At 30.7% G+C, this 1,053-nt stretch overlaps 1 protein-coding gene across 1 annotated transcript; it reads right to left on the reverse strand.

The window, feature by feature from the left end:
• Nucleotides 1-74: 74 nt before the first annotated feature.
• Nucleotides 75-1,020, reverse strand: LOC108623665 (protein ecdysoneless homolog). Its single transcript, XM_018022341.2, has 2 exons — nucleotides 797-1,020; nucleotides 75-726 (listed from the first exon to the last, which is right to left on the reverse strand). Exons 1-2 carry the CDS (start codon nucleotides 841-843, stop codon nucleotides 309-311), a joined length of 465 nt encoding a protein of 154 aa, XP_017877830.1. The 5' UTR covers nucleotides 844-1,020; the 3' UTR covers nucleotides 75-308.
• Nucleotides 1,021-1,053: the final 33 nt, after the last annotated feature.

A 1,053-nucleotide genomic window follows, 5' to 3' on the forward strand; every position in this document is an offset into this window, starting at 1 on the left:
CTCAAACACGTGTATGTATTTGTCTATTACTTTTAATATTGTAATTAATATTTTATACAATAAAGATTGAAATATGAATAAAAAAGTTAAAATCAGTAGAAAATGTAAATGTAATATAATACCTTACACGTGTAAATAAAATATTTAAATTACTAGTTGGTTCTACTACGTTCGTACGTAGATGAACGATAAACTTTTACTTATCTACAATAAAGATACTATTCTTGAAATACTAGACGCTAATAATTCATATAAGACTGATGAGATTTTAATCTAATAATTATTGACATATCCTGATAGAAAAGTCATTAACTTTGCAAATCTGGAGGTACTGTAGTAGGTGATTGTAATTGCAAATGCATAAGTCGTCGAGCAGGTCCACCTATTATATTTCCAGTTGGTCCTGAACCACCAGCTTCTTCTGATATACTTTTTATTAAATTATCTTCTATCACATTAGCATCTTTATTCCCTTCAGAATTGTCATTCGTTTCCATTCCAGATTTTAGTTCTGAATTTAACAATCGCATATATTTGTCCATTTCATTTCTTTTATCTTCATCCTCCTCACCCAAAGATCCTTCAGAGCTACCATCAAATTCCCCTTCATTTCCTGGAACGACTAAATCTAGTATACCTCGTAATGTAGAGTCAAATATATCCGAATCAAATTCAACTCTTCCATTGTCTTCTGCATCATGCAAATCCATTTCTGCTGAGTGACCTCTAAAGAAGAAAATACATAAATTGTATTCTTTGAAGCATTGTTACTAGAATTTAAAAATATATAACGTACTCTAAGAATTGTACACCATCAACGTCACTATTTTGGTTCAAGAACATTTGTACTTTTTCCTTAAGACTTAATGATTCTGATTCGTGTTTCTTGCTTTTAACATTTCCCCACTGTTCATTTAAGAACGCTTCCAGTTGCTCCGGATTCACATTTAACCAACTATCACTATCTGCCGGGCTTAATGTAGCTTCATCTTGAACTATATACAAAACATAATATAAAGTAATAATTAAACACTAATGAGGCAAGAATAAAAC

This window comes from Ceratina calcarata, unplaced genomic scaffold (genome assembly GCF_001652005.2).
Source record: "Ceratina calcarata isolate Rehan_Ccalc_2016 unplaced genomic scaffold, ASM165200v1 scaffold2872, whole genome shotgun sequence".
NCBI classification, from domain to species: Eukaryota; Metazoa; Arthropoda; class Insecta; order Hymenoptera; family Apidae; genus Ceratina; species Ceratina calcarata.